Source organism: Dermochelys coriacea, chromosome 23, assembly GCF_009764565.3.
Source record: "Dermochelys coriacea isolate rDerCor1 chromosome 23, rDerCor1.pri.v4, whole genome shotgun sequence".
Lineage (NCBI taxonomy): Eukaryota > Metazoa > Chordata > Testudines > Dermochelyidae > Dermochelys > Dermochelys coriacea.
The window spans coordinates 16,023,757-16,045,142 of NC_050090.1; the positions used below are offsets into that span (position 1 = coordinate 16,023,757).

General features: G+C 54.0%; 1 protein-coding gene across 4 annotated transcripts in view; it reads right to left on the bottom strand.

The window, feature by feature from the left end:
• The window catches only part of IQSEC2 (IQ motif and Sec7 domain ArfGEF 2), a 44,532-nt gene that overhangs the window by 11,414 nt on the left and 11,732 nt on the right, over positions 1-21,386 (bottom strand). For 2 of the 4 annotated variants that reach the window (XM_038381232.2, XM_043501505.1), the window contains exon 3: positions 246-540. In XM_038381232.2, coding sequence (XP_038237160.1) covers positions 246-540 — 295 coding nt within the window. Of the gene's footprint in view, positions 1-245; positions 541-2,270; positions 2,488-15,834; positions 16,057-21,386 lie in introns of those variants that run through there. The other 2 variants (XM_038381237.2, XM_038381235.2) reach the window with 2 other exon arrangements.

Below are 21,386 nucleotides of genomic sequence, written 5' to 3' on the forward strand. Positions count from 1 at the left end.
CTGGGAGAGGGGATTCCAGGGGGGTCACCGGCCAGGAGGTGATGGTCCCAGGAACAGGGGGGTCACTGTCCGGGGAGGTCCCGGGGGGCACAGACTGGGGGATCCTGGGGGTAAGTCACCGGCCAGGAGGTGATGGTTATAGGGGGGGCACAGGCCACAAAGGGGGGATCCCAGGGGGGCCACGGTGGGGACACAGGCTGGAAGGAGCGGATCCCAGAGGGGCCATGGGGCAGGGGGCACACTACCTTCTTGTCCTGGAGGTCGGTGGAGAGCTCATAGCTGTCCGACAGGGCCTTCGATCGCTTGTTCTCCTCCTCCTCCTGCTTGCGCAGTGCCACACTTGCCGGCTGGAGCCGCGCCCGCTGAGCCCAGGGCAGCCCGGGGGTCGGGGGGTGGCAGGCAGAGACGGTGGAGGTCAGGGGTCCAAGGTCATAGGGCTCCCCAGCCTTGGGCAGCTCGGTCCCGCAGCAGTACGGTGCCTGTCTGCCCGGGCTGTCCACCGTCGCCCCAGCCTCGCTGACTGGTGGGTCCCCCTCCACGCTGTGGGGAGAGCAGACGAGGCAGGGGGTGAGTGGCCGGCACCTTCCCCTTGGAGCCAAGCCCGGACCCCGGTCTAGAACCCAGACACCCCCTGTTTCCTGCCCACTCTAGAACACTGATAGAGCAGCCTGGTCTAGAACCCAGAAACCCCCAATGGCCTCGAGAACAGTGAGGTGGCAGCCTGGTCTAGAATCCAGGAATCCCCAGTGACCTGCCCACTCTAGGACATGGAGAGGGCAGTCTGGTCTAGAACCCAGACAGCCCATGCATCTGCCAGCTCTAGAAACCAGCTTTTCCCCCTCCTGCTCTAGAACTGTGTTCAGACCATTCTAGAGCATCCGTGGCCTGTCTTGATCTGGAGCCCAGCTAATCCGCTGCCCAGTTGTCTGTAAAACACTGAGGACAAAGCCAGACCTAGAATACTGGCCACTTGCAGCATCACCCCCTCTAGAACATCAATTGCCCCCCCGCTGCCCCTGTCTTGAGCCCCAACAGCAGCCTGTATTGCCAGTCCTAGGCCTATCCTGATCTAGAACCCAACCATTCTGCTGTGTGCTTGTCTCTAAAACACTAATGATCTAGAACACTGGCAGCTGGCTGATTTGCTGTACTCTAGAACAGCAATAGCCTGTCCCCTGGTCTAGAGCCCAGGCAGCAGCCTGTATTGTCAGCTCTAGGCCTATCCTGATCCAGAACCCAGGCTGCCTCTTGGGTCACCAACTCTAGAACAGCAAGAGCCTGACCCAGTCTAGAACGACGGCAAACCATTCTCTTGTTCACACGAGAGTATCGAGTGTGCATCATGATTTAGAGCCCAGACAGCTTGGCCCACTGTTCATCCTAGAAAATCCAGATCACGCACTGAGCTAGAAGCCAAAGCATGCAGGTGTCCTCCTCTACCCAGATAACACCTTCTGCTCTAGAACCTCACGCTCTATTGCCCAATGCAATCCCTGTGCGGCATTATATGCGGCTGTTCCCCAGTCGCCCCGCCTCAGAGACGGCTGCATCGCACCACCGGGCGAGCCGTCCATGGACGGCACTGGGGGTGGGGGGGCCGTGTGTTGCGCCTGGAGCCCGGCCGTGTCTCTAGGAGGTCTGGGTGACGGGGAACGGGAAGGGTACGGAGAGCTGGAACCCCACCCCACACAGAGGTAGAGCCGGATTCATTCCCTCCAGCAGGGGGCAGCAAGGACCAATGACAGGCGGGCTTGGAGGGTGCAGTCAGGGGCCTGGGGAGCTCGGGGTGGGGGGTCCGGGAGCAGAAAGCAGATGCGGGATACGGGACTCGGGAGCAGACAGGGAGGCGGGAGGACCAGGGGGCAGTTGGGAGGTCTGGGGGCAGATCGGGGGGCCCAGGGGAGTCTGGGGGCAGACTGGGGCCTGGCGGGCAGTTGTAGGGGGCCCAGAGACAGGTGGGGGGAACCGGAGGATTCAAGGGATCCGGGGGGGATTCAGGTGGGGGGATCTGGGGGGCCGGGGTTCAGCGGGGGGGTGGGGTTCAGTTCGTTAGGGGAGTCTGGAGGGGCGGGGTTCAGCCTGGGGGAATCCAGGGCGGCAGGTTTCAGGCAGGGAGAGCCGGGGGGTGGGGTTCAGCCATGGGGGATCCAGGAGGCAGGGGTTCGTTGGGGGGCCGGGTTTCAGCCGGAGGGCCCGGAGGGGGGGATTCAGCCGGGGGGGGAGCCGGGGGGCGGGGTTCAGCCGGGGGGGCCCGGGGCTCCCGCACTCACCAGTGCAGCAGGTTGCGCTGGATCTGCCCGCGGCGCCGCTCGGAGGCGCAGGACAGACACCACATGGCGGGGCCCGGCCGGGGCGGGGTCCCCGGGGCTCAGCGGCGGCTCCGGGGCCCGGAGCAGCTCGGCCCGCGGCGCGGCGCCTCCATCCCCGGCGCTGGTCTGGAGCCGGGAGGCGGAGCCGGGACTTGGGGCCGCCCCCAGCCCCGACAGCAGCCCCCAGCCGGGGAATCCCCCCCACCGGCAGGAGAGTCGCGGGGGCTGGGAGCCGGGACGCCTGGGTTCTCTCCCGGCTCTGTGAGGGCGGGAGACGCTGGTGGGTCAGAGTAGGGAGGGGTGGGAGCCGGGACGCCTGGGTTCTCTCCCGGCTCTGGGAGGGGGGGCTGATGGGTCAGAGCAGGGGGGGCTGGGAGCCAGGACACCTGGATTCTCTCCCCCTGTGTTTCTTGCATGACGGTCTGGGGTCATCCCTCCCCGCACAGCCAGCAGGGTGGGGGGTGGGGAGTGAGAGACAGGGACACACCCAGAGTGCTGGACACAACCACGCACACAAGCACGTCGACACAAACACGTCCACGCCCATAGAGACAGAGCATCCCCACTGATACACATTCACATACACCATCACGTACAGACACACCAGCTCACACAATCACACTCACAAGGTTGTACACGCAAACACAGGTGTACACACAGACACCCATGTACACACGCACCCATTCGCACACGTAAAGACACATAAACACCAACATGAACACACAGATGTGTACCCACACAACCACATACACACCAATACCTGGATACACATGCATGTACACACATATAGACACAAACACATAGATACACATGTGTACACATGTATACACACCAACACATGGATACAAACATGCGTACACACACACACATGCACCCTCCCCAGACATATACGCAAACACACACATATGCACAGACCCACACGACTACTCTCACTCGCATGCATGTCTACACAAACACACCTGGAGACACACAAACAGCCCCTCGGCTGGCTCACCACGTGTGGAGCGGGGGGACGAATTTCCCCCCCAGGGCAGAGGGGCTGGGAGCTTGGGGAGCTCCCCCCTTGGTCTCTGCAGCGCGGGATGTGCATCATTCACCAGACTCATCTGGGTGTGTCTCATTTACCTGGTTCCCCAGCTGTTCTCGGTGCCAGGTGATTCTCCTGTGGCCTGTGACACCGGGTGTCACTGCGGTTATTGTGTTAGTGTGTGTTGGGGTCGGGGGTTTGGACCAGATGAGCTGGTCCTGTCCGGCCATGAACTCTCAGGCACTGCAGGCATAGTAACGCACGGTGATGCACACATGCTCAGACGTGTGTGCACACATGTCACCATACAGACACCTGCACGCACACAGGCAACTACAGGCACACAGGTAGACAGGCAGACATGCACCCACATGTACACTAACACTCATTTGCACATACAAGCCTGTACACACACACACAAACAGCTCTACATACATACTGACACACATACACAAACATGTACACAAGCACTCACACACATTCACACCCACGGTCATACTATGTAACACATTCACACACACATAGACATCCACACATTCACAATGACACAGATACACAGGCATTCACACACACACGCAAACACACACAGGTGCACACATAGACATTCACACATGGATAAGGTACACACGCTCTCGCACACATACACACATGCACACATAAATAAGAATACACGCACACACCTGCACACACACACACACTCACAATCACACACAATTCAACACATCCAAGGTCAATCGAGTGTCATCCCCCCCCCACATCTCTGCCCTCTCACACCTCTCCCTCCACCCCTACACAACGGACAACTATACAGCTAGGGAATTATTGATGAGGCCAGCAGGCCAGGGATACGGTTGCTATGGGGACAGGCAAGGGGGGGAATGCCGGGTTGCTATGGATCCTGGAGGACAGAGGGCTGGGTACCATCACCATGGTGACGCAAAGGCAGGCAGGTTGGAGGAGTGACGGGGACTTGGGAGAGGGTAGCTGGGGGGGAACCTCCCCCTACTGCATCCGTCCCGTCCCCCCCCAAAGCCAGAAGCCAGGTCATAGACCCAGACACAACAAGGGATGGGAAAGCCAGGACTCCTGGATCCCCTGGAAGGGAGTGAGGTCTAGTGGGTAGAGAAGAGGGGGGCACTGGGAGCCAGGACTCCTAGGTCCCATCCCTGTCTCCTCCACTCCACACCAGCTCCAATCCACAGCTTACTGCACCACGCCCTCCCGCCTCCCCCCCCCCCAGCCCCTAAATAGCACAGCCAGCCAGAGTCCCTGTGGCACGGCCATCACCATGTCTCCAAAATAGCAGCTGCATGGGGGGGGACACCAGGAAGGGGGGGCTGCTCACTGGCTGGGAGGGGGCTCCCCCCTCCTGCAGCAGCTGCCATTCTCTCCCCCCCATTGCACCCCTTCCAGGCTATGACTGGGGGGGTACCTTCCAATCACAGAGATATTGGGGCACCAGCACCTTTGCGGAGTGGGTGAGGTGGGGACTAGCAGGGGGCTGCGGGTCAGGAGTGAGGGGCACCAGCAGACCTGGGGAGGGGAGCCCAGAGCTGGGGAGAGAACCCAGGAGTCCTGGCTCCCAGCCCCCGCCCCCTGCTCTAACCACCAGACCCCACTCCACGACGTGTCTAACCTGGGCCATGGCAGGGCCCGAATACATCCTTGTATGAACTAGAGCAGATCTCATGGAAAAACATGGTGTGTATGTACCCCAACCATGGCTGCCTGTAACCCCTGACCACATCACAACAGTTGCCATCCCAGCCGCCTGTTACCCCCAATCAAATAGCAACAGTCCCTGTCCTGGCTGCCTGAAACCCCCAACCAAATACTGGCAATCTTGGCCACCAGTAACTTCCGACTAGCGGCAATCACCATCCCAGCCACCTGTAACCCTGACTACATAGCAACAGTTGCCATCCCAACTGGCTGTAACCCCCAATCAAAAAGCAACAGTCCCTGTCCTGGCCCCTTGTAACCACTGACCACATAGCAACACTCACCATCCTGTCTGCCTGTAACCCCACTGCCACATAGTAACAGTCTTCTCCTGGCCGCCTGTAACCCCCGACCAGCAATGATGGCCATCCCATCTGCCTGTAACTCCCACCACATAAGAACAGTCACTGTCCCAGCCATCTATAATCCCTGATCCAAATAGTGGCAGACAGTCCCCGTCCTTGCTACCTGTAACGCTGACACAACAGCCGTGGCCAGTAACAACGTCCCCAGCACCTGTTTCCTGAGTGCCCCCCCCAGCCCCTGGCCCCATCCCAGGAGCTCACCCCGTGCTGCCGGCTGTGTCTGCACCGAGGGCTGTGCGGGACGTTATTTCCGCCAGGGATCCCCCAACCCCGACAGCTGCAGCTTCTGGGCTGGTCCAGCCACTTCTTCCCAGCTCTGCCCCGCTGGGCGACTGTGCCCAGCCCTGCCCTGGCGCCCCCCAGTGCCCAGCCCCGGGAGGGGTCACGCTGCCTCCCTGTCAGTGGTGCTGGAACACTTTTAATCGGGGGGGCATGCTGAAAGTAGTTTTTAATTTTTACCTCATGCCCCTCCCATCCATCCGTTCACCCCCCGTCCCCTAGCTGGGAGCAAGTCGTGTTCCCTAGTTCCCACCCCTATGTTCCTCATTAGCGTGACTCCGGGCAGGTGTGCTGCGACCCAGAATCCCCTCGCTCCCGCCTCTCCCACAGTCCTTTTGCACACCAGCATGTCCCAGAATCCTTTCTGCTCAGCCCAGTCTCCCAGCATCCTTGTTCCTGCGCCTCTCCCAGAATCCTTTGTGCTCCCCTGCCTCCCACAATCCTCTGCTCACAGCAGCCTCCCACAATCCTTTGCACCCTCGCGTCTCCTGTCATCCTGTATCTGTCCCTCTCCCAGAATCCTTGGCACTCGTGCCAGTCTCCCAGAATCCTTTGTCTTCACACCTCTCACAGAAACCTTTGCGGCCATGCCTCCTGCCTCTCAAGCCCCTGTCTTCGGGGGGGGGTGTACCCCAAAGCAGCTCCTCCAGCCACCCCCACTTCCACCAGTGCACCTGAGCCAGAAGGTGCTGGGCCAGAGGAGGGGCAGTGCACCCCCCCACAAGCTCACCTCCCTCCCCTCTGGCTGATGAGTAGTGCAAGAGGCGAGCACTGTGCAAGCGTCCCCGCCACCACTACAGAACAAGGCATAGATGTGCCAGCCCCGCCACGCTCCCCCGCGATCAGACCCCTGGGCCCAGCCAGCCCAGGAAATACGCTTTTGAGCAGGTGTGCCAATGCAGACGTGTGAGCAAATGTGGCGGCAGGCAAATGCCCATGCAAGGATACTGGGCCTGCACCAAGTGTAAATGTAGGCATGTAAATACCAATGTGAGTGTGCAAAAAGTGTAATTGTAGGTGTGCAAATCCCATTGGCTGTGCATGCGCGTACAAAAGGTGCAAATGAAGGTGTGTGTGCGCGTGCACATGCTGATACCATTGGCTGTGTATGCTTGTGCTTGGGTGTGTGAAAAGTGTGAATGCAGGGGCGTGTGTGTGCAAATACTTGTGAGTGGGTGTGCTAAAAGTGCAAAGGCAGGATGCAAACACAACTGGCTGGGCACTGCCTGAGCAGCTCAGAGGCATCTGGGTGCCCCGACTCGCTCCTAGAAGTGTCCAAGGAGGGATTTGCACACCTGAGTGGGGGGGTCATGCCCGTGTTTAATTTCCATGCACGCCAGGGGGAGGGATTGCACCTAAGTGGCTGTCTCATTGGGCACAAGTTTGCACGGGGGGGGGTAGTTCACAGATTCCATGCCTCATCCTCCCCCCCAAGCAGGGCAGGCGAAGGGGCCTGTCTCTCCCCCCTGCCCCCTTTCCGTGCTGCCTGCAGCCAAGCAATAGGGAGTGGGGTTGCCTGGCAACAAGGTGCTTTTTATATCCAGGCAGTGGGAAGTGGGAGACAAAGGGAGGGGTGACCAGGACGGGGGGGGGGGCAGCGCAGGGGCTGGGGGCATCTCCATGCTCAGGAACAGTGTGCGGGGGGGGCTCAGTGCGGAACCCCTCCCCCGCACTTGTGCATCAGTGGGAGGGGGCCATGCAAAGGAGAAGTGGGAGGGGCAGTATATGAGTGTACAAATGTTAGGAGCAACCAAGCAGCCAGTGGACGCCCTCTCCCCCCCGCGAGCTGGGGAGAGAACCCAGGCGTCCTGGCGCCCAGCCCCCCCCCGCGCTCTAACCACCAGCCCCCACTCCCCTCCCAGAGCCAGGGAGAGAACCCAGGCGTCCTGACTCCGGTTGGTTCCATTGCGGACAGTCGCGCTATAGCCGAGCTGGTGTGGTGCTGCCACCCGGTGGTCATGCTCAGTACTGCACCTCCTGCTGCTCTCGGCTCTTCCCAGGGCTGGAGGCCAGAATTGTCTCCCCATCCCCCCACCAGAGCGGGGTATTTTTCACCCATGGCCTGGCCAAACCAGCTGGGTTGGCCTCATCCATTGCTCAGCCACTGCCAATCCCTGGGGTGGGGGCAGTCGGGGAACAGCCACACATAACGTCGCAGGGGGAGGGCTCGCCCGGCACTGCAATGCAGCCACCTCTGGGATGGGGCAGCTGGGAACAGCCACACATAACACTGCACGGGGACGGCTCGCCCGGCTCTGAGATGCAGCCCCTCTGGTGTGGGGGCAGCTGGATTTAGGGAGGCCGAATGAGATCACTGGAGCTGGGCTCTGACCTGGACACCGGGGTTCACGCCCAACTCTTGCAGAAAAACTCTCATCCTCCTCAGGTCTCATGCTAAGGCGCCCCACAGCGCCCAGCCCCGCCTGCCAGGGGAGAGCCCCCCCTGCCCAGCCCCCCACCCCACGGCACCCCCCAGCACCCAGCCCCGCCTGCCAGGAGAGAGCGCCCCCTGCCCAGCCCCCTGCCCCATGGTGCCCCCCAGTGCCCGGCCCCGCCTGCCAGAGGAGAGCACCCCCTGCCCAGTGCCCGACCCTACCTGCCAAGGGAGAGCACCCCCTGCCCAGCCCCCTGCCCCACGGTGCCCCCCAGTGCCCAGCCCCACCTGCCAGGGGAGAGCCCCCCCGCCCAGCTCTCCGCCCTGCAGCATAGTGCCCCCCAGCACCCAGCCCCGCCTGCCAGAGGAGAGCACCCCTTGCCCAGCCTCCTGCCCCATGGTGCCCCCCAGTGCCCGGCCCCGCCTGCCAGGGGAGAGCGCCCCCTACTGCAGCTCTCCCAGCCAAAGCAGACCAAGTCCAGCTGAGCTGGTGAATGTTGGGGTTATCCATCGGACTGGCATGTGGGAGGATCGGGGGTACCCGGCGCAGAGGGGGTACAGAATCTGCAACAGGTTGCATGGTCCCTTTTATTCCACATGGTTCTCTGCCAGACAAAGCTGGCGTCCTTTTGTACAGTACATACAGTAGCTGATAGAAAGACCCCTGGGGTTATATTTACAGGGGGGATGAGTTATGGGGCAGATGGGGAGGAGGGGGGTGCAGTGGGGGGACACCGATGTCCATATCCCTGTGCATTCCCCTCTGCCCTCCCCCCAAATTACTTGTGCCCGGGTTGGAGAACCCACGGTGCAAACAAGCTCTGCCGTGAGCCCTCGTGAGCCAGCTTTGTTTGGCACGCCAGCCGTGGTGGCACATCGGGGTGAGGCACACTCATTTTACATGCCCACCACTAGAGAAATCTGTGCAAATCCCGCCCCCCTGGCTCTGTGGCTGCATGGCTGATTTGTGTGGACGACACTCATTTTGCTACCTCGTTAGCAATCAGGGTAAGCTACACTCCTTTAGCACATTGGGGACACGCCAAATTAGTGCAACTCACACCCACCTTGTACGCCCAACTGCCCGCATGGGAAACCAGTGCAATTTTGCACCACGGCAGATTCATGCAAATCATACTTGGCCTGCACGCTCACGGCAGGGGGACATATACACCTCTCCCCCTTCCCGGCTTTGCAAATTGATGACCCAACAAATTAGGGCAAATTACACCCATTTTGAAAGATGACTGACTGAGAATTCAGTGCATGTCACTTATTTTGCACATTGCATGGTCGATGTATGCCAATTCCCCCCCACACCCATTTTGGTCATCAGCTATGTGCAAATCACATTTGTTCCACCCACCCACCTGGAGGCAATTAGCATCCAGCCTTTTGCACATCGATCGCACAACCATTCCATGCAAATGGCACGTGGGCTTTTGCATGACTGCCATGGGAGGGAGCAGTGTCAGTCACCCCCCTTTTGCACACCAAGTCACACTCATTTTGTACACCCAGCGCCAGGCAGGTCAGCGCAAGCCACCCATTTTGCACATGCCCCCGCTCCCACCTTGGGGAACCTCCGTCTCCAATTTGCACGTCCCAGTAGGGCATCCAGGCTGCTTCATGGACAGGTGCCAGAGACACCCGCTTTGCACGGATCCGTGCACACCATCCTTCCCCCCCGCGCACACACAAAGTTCCAGACGCCCGTCGGCATGAGCACGGCCCCGTCCAATCCCACTGCGGGAGGCACAGTCCAAGTCCCTGAAGAGCAGGGCTGGGGGGCAGGTCCGGGATCCAGGTTTCCCGTCCCCTGCACGCACACACACTCCCGAACCTGCGATCCCAATGCCCTCGGGCAGGTACGAAGCAGAAGAAGAGGGCCACACCAAGTCCAGACGGGGAGGGAGGGGGCAGAGCAAAATCCAGAAAATAGATCCAGAGAGGCAGGCGGAAGCGTTGTAGGGTTCAAAGGTTCGTTTGTTTCAGGGCATGGCCATGATGAAGGATGGGGTGGGGGGGTGGAAGCCCCGTAGAAGCATAGGGGGGTTGTCCAGATTTTTGGGGGTGGGGCGGGTGGGCTGGTTTCTGCAGCTCCGTCGCTGTCCTCCTGCAGGGGGTGTCGTGGGGGGGCTGGGAATTAAGGCTTCTGCTTCTGCATAGAAAAATGTGTAAACTGTGATTGGGAGAGTGGGGTGGGGGGGGCGGAGGCATCGGGGTCCGTTCCAGAGACGCAAGAGAGTCGAAAGCAGCCGCTGAGTCGGGTCTCAGCCCCCTGGGCCAATCTAGAGTCTTCCCCCAACTGCAACAGGGACAAGGTTGGATTCTGATCTCAGCCCACCAGGGTCAATCCAGAGCAAATCGGGAGTCACTCCTGACTGCAATGGGGACAGAGCTGGATTCTAATCCAGCCCGCGGGGGTCAATCCAGAGTCACTCCCTGACTGCAATGGGGACAGGGACAGATTCTGATCTCAGCCAGACAGGGTAAATCCAGAGTCATTCCCTGACTGCAACAGGGACAGGGCTGGATTCTGATCTCAGCCCGCTGGGGTCAATCCGGAGTCAATCCCTGACTGCAATGGGGATGGGCTGGGTTCTAATCTCAGCCCTCTGGGGTCAATCCCAAGTCACTCCCTGACTGCAACGGGGACAGGGCTGGATCAGAGTCATTAATGTAGACAGAGGTCAAAGGTCCAATCCCAAACTGCGGCCTGCTGACATTTCAAGGTTCAATCAAGTAGAGGGGGAGGGAGGGGATGGAGCTTGAAAGTCAGAGATTGAAAGTCAAGCCAATGGAGTTAAAGGTCAATATTAGAGAGGTTGAAGGTCAATCTCAAATTGGTGGGGTCGACAGGCAAAACCAAGCCTCACAGGGTCAAAGGTCAAACACAAGTGATAAGAGGCCAAAGATCAGCAGTCATGAAATGGAAAGGGGTCAAGAAGTCAAACCCAAATGGGTCGAAGGTCAAACAATTCTCATGGAGTTGCGGGTCATCACAAGGCTGCTCAAAGTCAAAGGTCAAACCTAAATGGTGTTGAAGGTCAAACAATTGCCATGGAGTTGCAGGTTAGTCTCTAAGGTGTCACAAGTACTCCTTTTCTTTTTTATGGAGTTGCAGGTCATCACAAGGCCACACGAGGTTAAAGGTCAAACCCAAATGGGGGCTGAAGGTCGGAAAAATGCATGAGATTATGTGACATCTCAAAGGCCAAAGGTTGATCCCCAATGTGCAGTGATAAGGAGCTAACAGAATTTATGGGGTTAAAGCTCTGCCCAAACATATAGGAGGTGAGAGGTCAAACCCCAATGGTGAGGGTTAAAAGTCAAACAAAGCTACTCATGTCAAAAGAGTGAGCAGTTAAAGATGCACCTCAACATTGGGGTTGTAGTTCACAACAAAGGTGCAGGACGTTAAAGGTCAATGAAGGGGTCAAAGGGCAAACAAATGGAACAGGGTTAGAGGTCAATGCCACTATGGGGTTAAAACCCATGTCAAAGCAACAGCAGGTTAAAGGTCAAACCCAACATGGGGACTAAAGGTCAAAGTAGACTAGGAGCTAAAGGTAATACAACTGAACGAAGGGTCAAAGTTCAATTCTACAAGGGGCTAAAGGTCAAACAAAACTCTTGGTGCTAGCATTCAAGTCAAAGCAGCAAGAGGTTAAAAGTCAAATTCAATATAGGGGTCAAGGTCAAGCCAAAAAAAAGCAAAGGGTTCTTAAGATCATATCAAGCCACCGGGGGCGTAAAGGTCAAGTCCAAGAAGTGGAATATAGAGGTCAATCCCATGCTGCAGCCAATGGCCATGCCCAAGCAGCATGAGGTTAAAAGTCAAAGCCGATGTTGGGGTGGAAGGTTAAACAAAACTAGGTTTGGGCATTTGAACGTTCAAAAAGTGATTAGTCAATTGGCCAGTCAAATAACATCAAAAAAAGGTCAAATATTTGGATGTATTTACTTATTAGAAGAGTAACAAAAAAAGTGTAAGACTTCATGGGCTTCCATAGCTTAGCCATATATGCCAAATTCCACATGCACAAGTGCCTCAGACAAGTTATTTTCACTCAGTAAAATGCAAAATGCAATGAAAGAAAGCGCTACAAAATGAAAGAGTAACACTGCGTTGCACTCAGAAAGGTTGGCCACCACTCCAGCTGAAATATGTGACAATATTTGACCGTGGTCAAATAATAAGTGGTTAACTGACCAACCAATTGACATTATTTGACCGATCAGTCAACTGACTGACCAACTGATGTTGTCTGATCAGTCAATCAATTGACCAGTTGACATTGGTTGACCAACCAGTTGACACTGTTGGACCAGTCAACTGACTGACCAATTGACACCACTGGACTGATCAACTGACCGACCAATTGAAGCTGTTGGACTGGTCAACTGACTGACCAATTAACATAGTTTGACCAAACAATTGACCGACCAGTTCATGTTATTTGACCGGCCAACTGACATTATTTGACCAATTGACATTGTTGGACCAGTCCCTTGACCAATTAATTGACGCTATTGGACTAATCAATTGATCAAACAACTGACACTGAAGCAGTCAATTGACCAACATCATGACACTGTTGGACCGGTCAATTGATACGGTTTGACCAGACAATCAACCCCCCAACTGAGTCTGTTGACTGGTCAATTGACCGACTCGCCACACCCAAACACAACGCTAGCTGCGAGCGGGAATGTTCAAGAACAGGAGGTTAAAGGTCAAACCCAACGCAGGAGGGTTAAACAAAAGTCTCACGGCCAAAGGTTGCACCAACAAACAGACGGTCAAAGGCCAAGACCATGTCTGGGGGGGAGTTTAAAGGTCAAATCAAACTCTTGGAACTAAAGGTCATGTCAGAGCAGCTGGAGGTGAAAAGTCTAAGATAATGTGGGGGGTGAAGAGTCAAACAGAAGTGGGGGAGTAGTTGGCTAGCTCTAGCTAGGTGGGATGTGGGGGGGGTTGCGTCTCTGGAATGGCCCCAGCCCTCCTTACCCCGGGCGCTGAGGCGGGCGGGGAGGGTGAAGCCGTGGGGGCTGCAGGAGAGCATGGCAGGGAGGTCTCAGCAGCGCCCCCTCCAGGTTATCTAGAGGACGGGCTGCTGCACTCCGAGGCGGGGCAGCAGAACTGATGGATGTCCTCGCCCTCCAAATCATCCCTGGAGGGGTCGGGGGGGAGACAGAGAGACAGGGACAGACAGACAGGTTAGACCCAGAGCACTCCCAACAGAACACGCCCCCATTGGGGAGGGGGCACCATACCCCTCCCCTTCCCCACAGGAGCGGTGTGGGGGCGCAGGATGGCGGGAGTGTGAGAGAGGACTGGAGGGAGGAGAGGTGTAAGGGGAGAGGGGAACTAGACACTAGTCCCCACTCACCTCCCAGAGCCAGGGAGAGAACCCAGGCGTCCGGGCTCCCGGCCTCCCTGCTCTAACCACTAGACCCCACTCCCCTCCCAGAGCCGAGGAGAGAACCCAGGAATCCTGGCTCCCAGCCTCCCTGCTCTAACCACTAGACCCCAGTCCCTTCCCTGTGCTGGGGAGAGAACCCAGGTGTCCGGGCAGACGCTGGGTGTTTGGCTGAGAGGAAGCCGCGGAGCTGCAGGTGCCGGGGCGGGCCAAAGAGGATGTGCTGGGGTCGGGGACGGGTTAGTGGGGGGGTGGCTGGCTGTCTTACCTGCACTCTGCCTGCCGGGCGGGGGGAGCTAGCTGCGAGTGGAGGAGCGACTGAGCAGGACAGCAATACTGGTGCAGAGTGGGAGACGCGGAGGACCTATAGAGGGCAGCAGAGAGACAGCAATGGGGAGGGGAGGCTAGAGGCACAGGGTGTGAATGGGGGGAGAGGGGTGTGAATGGGGGAAGAGGGACACAGAAGAGTTTGATGGGGACAGCATAGTTAGGTAGATAGATAGATAGATAGATAGAGGGGGTGGATGGGGATAGATAGATAGATGGATAGATAGATAGAGGGGGTGGATGGGGATAGATAAATAGATGGATGTGGTGGATGAGGATGGATAGATAGATAGATAGATAGATAGATACGAGGGTGTATGGGGATAGATAGATAGATGGATGGAGTGGATGAGGATAGATAGATAGAGGGGGTGGATGGGGATAGATAGGTGGATAGATAGATAGAGGGGGTGGATGGGGATAGATAGATAGATAGATGGGGTAAATGTGGTGGATAGACAGTGATCAAGAGACCACCGGGGGGGCACGCGGGGACAGGCAGTGAGACAGAGCAGGAGGGGGCCAGAGGGGGAGAGCGAACGACAGACAAAAGGGGGGAAGAGAAGAAAAAACACCAAGTCAAGGAGGAGCAGGACAGCACGGACCACACAGAGACCCCGGCCCAGCGAGAGGGGGAGCAGAGTCCCCCGCGCCAGAGCCGGACGCGGAGAGCAGCCACGCAGAGACACACAGCCAGGGGCTTGGGCAGGGCCTGTCAGGACACCACGGCATGGAGAGACATGGGGCCACGGAGAGAGACAGGCTGCGCCCCCTGGGATGAGCCACAGCACCACCGGCAAGGAGATCACAGGTCCAGAGAGAGAGAAGCTGGAGTCGGGCCACAGAGCCATGTATGGAGCAAGCCCCGCCAGGCCGTGCAGCCATGGGGAGAAGGCCCACAGGGGCCCCCACGGCATCACAGCGGCATGGAGAGAGACCTGATGGCTGGGACGGGCAGGCAGACAGTGCAGGGCGCTGGGTTTGGCTCCCACTGGGCAAGCGAGCCCCGGAGAGGGGGGAGGGGCCCGCATGAGAAGGCCAGGATCATGGACGCCGCAGGGAAGGGAGCACCGGCTAGCACCCCACCTGCCCTCCGTTGGAGGAGCCGGAGAAGAAAGCTTCATGGCCAGGACAGGAGGGGGGGATCTGGTGGGGGTGGAGGGATTCTTTGGGATCTGGAGAGGTTTCCAGAGGGGATCAAGGGGGGCGGATGGGAAGGATGCAGAGGGCTCGGCGGTACAGGTATCCAGAGGAATCTAGCAGGCAGGAGAGAACTGGATCCCCTGAGAGCCAGCGGGTGGGAAGCCAGGAGATCCAGTCACAAAGGGGGGCCACTGGCAAATGGCTCTGACAACTTGCCCCCACTGCTGCCAGGACCCCAAAGAGCGGCACCAGACGCCAACACCCGACTCCACGATAAGCCATCCAGGCCATGAGACCCAGAGATACCCACTGCACCCTCGCCCCCACACCCCAGCCTGGGATGGTAACCAGCTCTGTGCCCGAGACAACCCCCCTTTCTGCCAAGCTCCCGCTGCTCTAACCATTAGACCCCACTCCCCTCACAGAGCCGGGGAGAGAACCCAGGACTCTGGGCTCCCAGCCCCCTGCTCTAACCACTAGATCCCCCAGCTGGGAATGGAAGCAAATACATGAAGTGTATATTTATTTCCTCTTTATAAAAACATCCATGTCAGTATTTACGGAAAGTTTCTGCTCATGAACCTACAGGAATCAGTTCCGGTTTGGGGGGGGAGATAAATTCAGAGTCTAATGGGAAACTGAGTCACTGCTATAATTCATGGCACCAAAGAGAGAAGTTCCCCACCCAGGAGAGAGAGCCCCCTGCCCCACTCCCCACTGCCCCCCAGTGCCAGGCCCTGCCTGCCAGGGGAGAGCACCCCCCGCCCCACAGCGCCCCCTGCTGGCCCCCATGGCCAGTCACCCTGCGCCCCCCGGGCCACCCCCTCTCCCAGACTCCAACTCAGCCGCCTTCTCCACTCACGGGCTTCCTGGGGCAAAGTCCATCGCCGCCTCCTGGCGTCTCCTGCCCCCGATCCCCGGGCTGGGGGGGGGGCTGGGGGCCCCCCTGCCCTGGCGCACAGACACCCCGCCCCCCGGCGGGAGGGAGCTGGGCCGTGGGTCCGGGCAGGGCGCCCCAGCAGCGCCCAAGGGGAAGGGTGTCACTGCGCTGCCATCAGCTGATCGGAAACCCGAGCTGAGTGGGGCACCCAAAGGGGGCGGGGAGGGGGGGTTAACCCTGTGAGGGCTGGGAAAAGTCCTTCTTCCTGGTGCGCAAGGGGAGGGACCCTGCCCTAGCCGCCAGACCCCGCTTCCCTCCCAGAGCCGGGGAGAGAACCCAGGAGTCCTGGTTCCCAGCCCTCCCCCCGGCTCTAACCACCAGACCCCGCTCCCCGCCCAGAGCCGGGAAGAGAACCCAGGAGTCCCAGCCCTCCTCCGCTCTAACCACTAGACTTTACTCCCCTCCCGATAGAACCCAGGAGTCCTGGCTCCCAGCCCCTCCCCCACTCTAACCGTTAGACCTCATTCCCCGCTGACAACTGGCTAATAGACAGCTGGGCTATCAACAGGAAGGGAGGCCACTAGCAAGGATAATGCATTCTGCAGACTTCTGAGCCTGCTGCCGGGGGAGGGTTCCCGGACTCCTGGATTCTCTCCCGGGTTGTGGGAGGGGAGTAGGGTCTAGTGGTTAGAGCAGGCAGGGCTGGGAGCCAGGACTCCTGGGTTCTCTCCCCAGCTCTATGAAAATTTCAACTGCAGAGATGAAAATGGCCACTAGAGGGCAGTGCTAGCCGCAGAAAATGTCCTATTCGGTATAGGTTTCAGAGTAGCAGCCGTGTTAGTCTGTATTCGCAAAAAGAAAAGGAGGACTTGTGGCACCTTAGAGACTAACAAATTTATTTGAGCATAAGCTTTCCTGAGCTACAGCTCACTTCATCGGATGCATTCAGGGGAAAAATACTCCATACAAGAGGTTTGACTCACTAAAGTTTTTCTCCTCGCCTGTAGCTTCTTTCTCCCAGCTAGAGACCCTACAATAACAAACCAACCTGCGCAGCCCAGCCTACAATAGCAAACTAGCGTGCAAGCATACCTGAGGGGAATGGAGTCCAGTGGTTTACAGCGGGGGGCTGGGAGCCTGGACTCCTGGGTTCTCTCCCTGGCTCTGGGAGGGGAGTGGGGCCTAGTGGTTAGAGCTGGGGCCCTGGGAGCCAGGACTCCCGGGTTCTCTCCTGGATCTGGTAGAGGAGTGGGATGTAGCAGTTAGAGCAGAGGGTGGGCTGCTTGTTCAGGAGACAGCATCTAACTGGTAATATCCACAGCTATTAATTCTCTTGCATTTAAGTCCTCGGGTTTGTACAAGTAATAGGTATAGAAACACAGCAGTTACTTAGCAACCTGCTCCGCTTTTGGGAGCGAATTGTTTGTGGATTGCTAAAGAGTGAGTGTGTTAATACACAATAGAAGTGAGGGGGAATAAACATGTATATCTGCCCAAGGATTGCACATTATTTGCACAGCTCCCTCTAGAAATAGACACATATAGCTGGGAATCTTATGGATTTCATAGCTGTGTACACAAATATACATGTACAGCCATACATATCGATGTCACAGCTATAGAGAGAAATGTACACGTATAGCTATGAATATATCAGATTTCATAGCTCCATACTGAAATATATATTTATAGCCAAGAATATTATAGCTAAGTGTGGCAGGATGTTTTTTTTCCAAATTTGACGAATCATCTTGTTTATTTTTAAGCATCTTCCCCCCCACACACACACGGATTTGTATCAATTTAAAATTTCAGGGTTGCAGGGAAGGTCAGACAAGAAAGGAGCCAGATAAATAATTATTGAATGGCAGCAGGTGTTGAGATGCAAACAGTTAAAGCTTTGAAACCATTAAAACAACTCATCAATATCGAACATCAAAATATCCACAAAGGTAACTCTAATAAGCAAGTTTCTTACTTTGCCTATCTGTCAATTTCACCAACAGAATTTTTTTCCCATTGGTTTATGTGTGTAGGGTGAAACCTACATTTATGGACAAAAATTTGATCCTTCCTAGGTTAATAATAGCTTTCATCACTGTCTAAGAAATATATAGAATTCTTTACAGACACATACCCATATAGCTAGGAACATCATAGCTTTCATAGCTCTAAATTATATATTTCAGAGATCTCTCCAGTACTATAGCTGTTCATTGTATAGATTTCACAGCCAGACATACAGATGTACATTTTACAGATTCAATAGCTACAGAAATATACACAGAAATCTATTGTACTGAATTCCTAGATCTACAGAAATATTGGTGCATATTATATAATCCTGATAGGTATGTGTAGATCTACGAAAATAATCTAATGTAGACACAGCTATATACAGAAATCTGTGACTCTTACATTTCTAGATCTACAAATACAACTAGGAATTCGTATTAATTATATGACATATTATATTATATTCCTAGATCTACACAGATCTAGGAATATAATGTAATATAGGAGCTATATGTGTATTTCTATATATATGATTACAGTCTGTTTATTTACATGTGCTTATGAATATGATAGTTTCCTAGTGTTTAAGAGATCTTTAGATCATCTAGTCTGACTTCCTGAGTAACAGGCCAGAGAATTCCATCTAGTCACCCATGTACTGAGCCCAAAGACTTCACTTAAAAACCTAAAGAAGAGCTCCATCGTGTAAGCTCGAAAGCTTGTCTCTCTCCCCAACAGAAGTTGGTCCAATAAAAGATATTTCCTTGCCCACCTTGTATCTTCCGTTAGAGTAAAGCTTTTTGGTGCTCAGGAAACTAAACTCTTAAGAACAGGGGAAACCGAGACCTCACCAATGCCCATGGCCCCTGCTGCGACAGGTATTCAATTGAGACGGGACCAGATGATCTTCCCCCTTGCTAGCTCAGAGCACCTCTGGCTAGTATCCTGGCTCCAGCTTTGACCAACCCCAAATACTTCAGAGGAAGGCGGTGGGTGGGGGGAAGGGAATGGGGGGGGGGAATCCTTTCTGACCCCTCCAGGTGCCTGGCTTCAGCCCTGAAGCATGAGATTGGGTTAGAGTAAGTTATCATAACACAGAGCTGCAAGTGTTAGGAGCTGGTTAAGAGCAATACAGGTGATCCTGTAGACCCCAAAGCACATGAAAAAGGGGAAAGAACCACGGAATTCATAGACTACAATATATATTGTAGCATATTATGTTCCTAGATACCAAACATCCAAGCATGGATACTAATTATATTGTACTATAATATTATACATTAGCTATACGTGTATAGCTATGAATATAATCTAATAGGGAAATACACACAAGAATATACTCATATCTAGGAATATATTATAAAAGATCAAATATAATTGAGTAACCAGTAATGTTATTAATATAACATCATTAACATCTATGCCTAGATATGGGAATATTCTTGTGTATATAAAAATATTATATTCCTAGACACACACATATGGTAATATACATGCCATATTAACATGTTATTATATTATAATATATATGAATATTATATGACTAGATATACACCTATAGCTACTATATTGTAGTACAAAAAGAAAAGGAGTACTTGTGGCACCTTAGAGACTAACAAATTTATTAGAGCATAAGCTTTCGTGAGTTACAGCTCACTTCATCGGATGCATTTGGCGGAAAAAAAAAAACCTTATGCTCTAATAAATTTGTTAGTCTCTAAGGTGCCACAAGTACTCCTTTTCTTTTTGCGAATACAGACTAACATGGCTGCTACTCTGAAACCTATATTGTAGTACAGTATCGCATTAGATATATATCACACATTGTGTGTATACACATCTATAAATACCTACAAATATTATGATACTCATACTGTTACAGCTAATATTAATTACATCATATTATATTAATAGATGCATGTATATTCTTATATATACACACATCTAATAATATAGTGATACTCATGGATACCCATATAGCTATTAAGTTATTAATAATTAATATTATATTAATAGCTTTTTATATTCTTGTGTAAACTCATATTATAAAGGTGGGAATATAGCTACTCATATTATATCATATTATGCTCAGATACACCCACAGCTAACATTTTAAGAAAGAAAGGAAGAAAGAAAGAAGGGGTGTATGGGGATAAATAGATAAACGAGGGAAATATAACCTAGATGGAGCTCCTATAAGGTGGGTGCAAAACTGGTTGGAAAACCATTCCCCGAGAGTCGTTATCAGTGGTTCACAGTCATGCTGGAAGGGCATAATGAGTGGGATCCTGCAGGGATCGGTTCTGGGTCCGGTTCTGTTCAATATCTTCATCAGTGATTTAGATTATGGCAGAGAGCACACTGATAAAGTCTGGGGATGATACCAAGCTGGGAGGGGTTGCAAGTGCTTTGGAGGAGAGGATGAAAATTCAAAATGATCTGGACAAACTGGAGAAATGGTCGGAAGCAAACAGAATGAAATTCAATAAGGACAAATGCAAAGTACTCCACTTTGGAAGGAGCAATCAGTCGCACACACACAATGGGAAATGACTGCCTAGGAAAGAATACCGTGGAAAGGGATCTGGGGGTCAGAGTGGATCCACAAGCTAAATATGAGTCAACAGTGTGACGCTGCTGCAAAAAAAGCGAACATCCTTCTGGGCTGTATTAGCAGGAGTGTTGTAAGCAAGACACTAGAAGTGACTCTTCCGCTCTACTCCGCACTAATTAGACCTCAGCTGGAGGATTGTGTTCAGTTCGGGTGCCACATTTCAGGAAGGATGTGGACAAATTGGAGAAAGTCCAGAGAAGACCAACAAAAATGAGGAAAGGTCTAGAAAACATGAGCTATGAGGGTAGATTGAAAAAACTGGGGTTTGTTTAGTTACAAGGAGGAGGGAGAAGAATAGTTCTTAACCTCTGAGGACAGGACAAGAAGCAATAGGCTTAAATTGCAGCAAGGGAGGTTTAGGTTGGACATTAAGAAAAACTTCCTACCTATCAGGGTGGTTAAGCCCTGGAATAAATTGCCCAGGGAGGTTGTGGAATCTCCATAATTGGAGCTTTTTAGGAGCAGGTTAGACAAACACTTGTCAGGGATGGTCTAGATAATACTTAGTCCTGCCTTGAGTGCAGGGGACTGGACCAGGTCACCTCTTGAGGTCCCTTCCAGTCCTATGATTCTATGATAGATAGGTAGATACATAGATAGATAGATAAGACTGTCAATTAATAGCAGTTAATTCATGCGATTAACTGAAAAAATTAATCACTTTAAAAATATTAATTGCGATTAATCGCAGTTTTAGTCGCACTGTTAAATAGCAATAGAATACCACTTGGAATTGATTATAAATATTTTTGGATGTTTTCTGCATTTTCAGATGTATTGATTTCAATTACAACACAGAATACAAAGTGTACAGCGCTCACTTTATATTACTATTTTTTATTACAAATATTTGTTCTGTAATAAACAAAAGAACTAGTATTTTTCAGTTCACCCCATACAAATA